The 981-nt window shown below is 54.2% G+C and overlaps 1 protein-coding gene across 1 annotated transcript in view; it reads left to right on the top strand.

Annotated features, from left to right (window-relative positions):
- The window catches only part of MYCL (v-myc avian myelocytomatosis viral oncogene lung carcinoma derived homolog), a gene marked incomplete at its 5' end in the record, with an annotated part of 631 nt that extends 549 nt beyond the window's left edge, over positions 1-82 (top strand). Inside the window, one exon of the mRNA XM_010143767.1 lies at positions 1-82. Coding sequence (XP_010142069.1) covers positions 1-82 — 82 coding nt within the window.
- Between the last annotated feature and the right edge of the window lie 899 nt (positions 83-981).

Genomic DNA, 981 nt, shown 5'->3' with positions numbered 1-981 from the left:
GGGGCCCCCAGCCAAGAAGCGGCAGCTGCGGCTGCGGCAGACCCAGCTGCTCAAACGGATTGCTCACCTCAAGGGGCACTAGCACCCTGCAACCTCCCCACCCCGCTGCCCACGACCCCCCGGCTCCCTCTCGATTTGCACATTTTTTAGTTTTTTTGGGTTGGTTGTTGAACCATTGGCCCCGGGGGGCTGGAGCACATGGTGGTCGCTGCATGTGGGGCGGCTGTGGTGCCGCTCCCAGCTGTGGAATGGGGCTGCGGTGGGGAGACCCCCCTGTGACATCGCCTGCCTGGGGCTGGCTTCTTGGCACCAGGTGTTGCAAGATTTCCCCCGTCCCCCCTGTGAAGCTGTCTCAAGTGACTGCTTCAATTCGCAGGCTCAACTGCATTCCCCCTCCCCAGCAGCCCCCTATGTCTCTCTGCTGTTTGCCACCAGCAGTATCACTGGGAGCTGCCCCTGGGCATCCATCCTGCCCTAAAAGTCCCAAGAGCCACCCTCTGCTTCGGCTCAGGGGAGCTGGCGTAGACAGACGCAGATGGTGATGGGGGGATATCTCCCACCAGGGTTAAGGCACCCCAGGGTGATCCCCTTGCTCGGCTGGACCGTACCTCACTTTCTTACCACTTCATGCAGTAGCTCGTCTTGGATTTCACGTTCTAGAAACTGCTGCTGTAACTGCGAGTCTTAAACTGGAGGCTGTGTTTTTATACTGTATTTTTGTACCACTTTTTGAGAAGTATTGGTAAAGAGTATCTCCCACCAGGGTTAAGGCACCCCAGGGTGATCCCCTTGCTCGGCTGGACCGTACCTCACTTTCTTACCACTTCATGCAGTAGCTCGTCTTGGATTTCACGTTCTAGAAACTGCTGCTGTAACTGCGAGTCTTAAACTGGAGGCTGTGTTTTTATACTGTATTTTTGTACCACTTTTTGAGAAGTATTGGTAAAGAGTTTCCTTTTTTTATATATATATAAAAACTTT

Source organism: Buceros rhinoceros, unplaced genomic scaffold (assembly GCF_000710305.1).
Source record: "Buceros rhinoceros silvestris isolate BGI_N320 unplaced genomic scaffold, ASM71030v1 scaffold22139, whole genome shotgun sequence".
In the NCBI taxonomy this organism is placed as follows: domain Eukaryota; kingdom Metazoa; phylum Chordata; class Aves; order Bucerotiformes; family Bucerotidae; genus Buceros; species Buceros rhinoceros.
The sequence above is the reverse complement of the archived record's forward strand: the minus strand, read 5'-3'. Positions and strand labels throughout refer to the sequence as shown.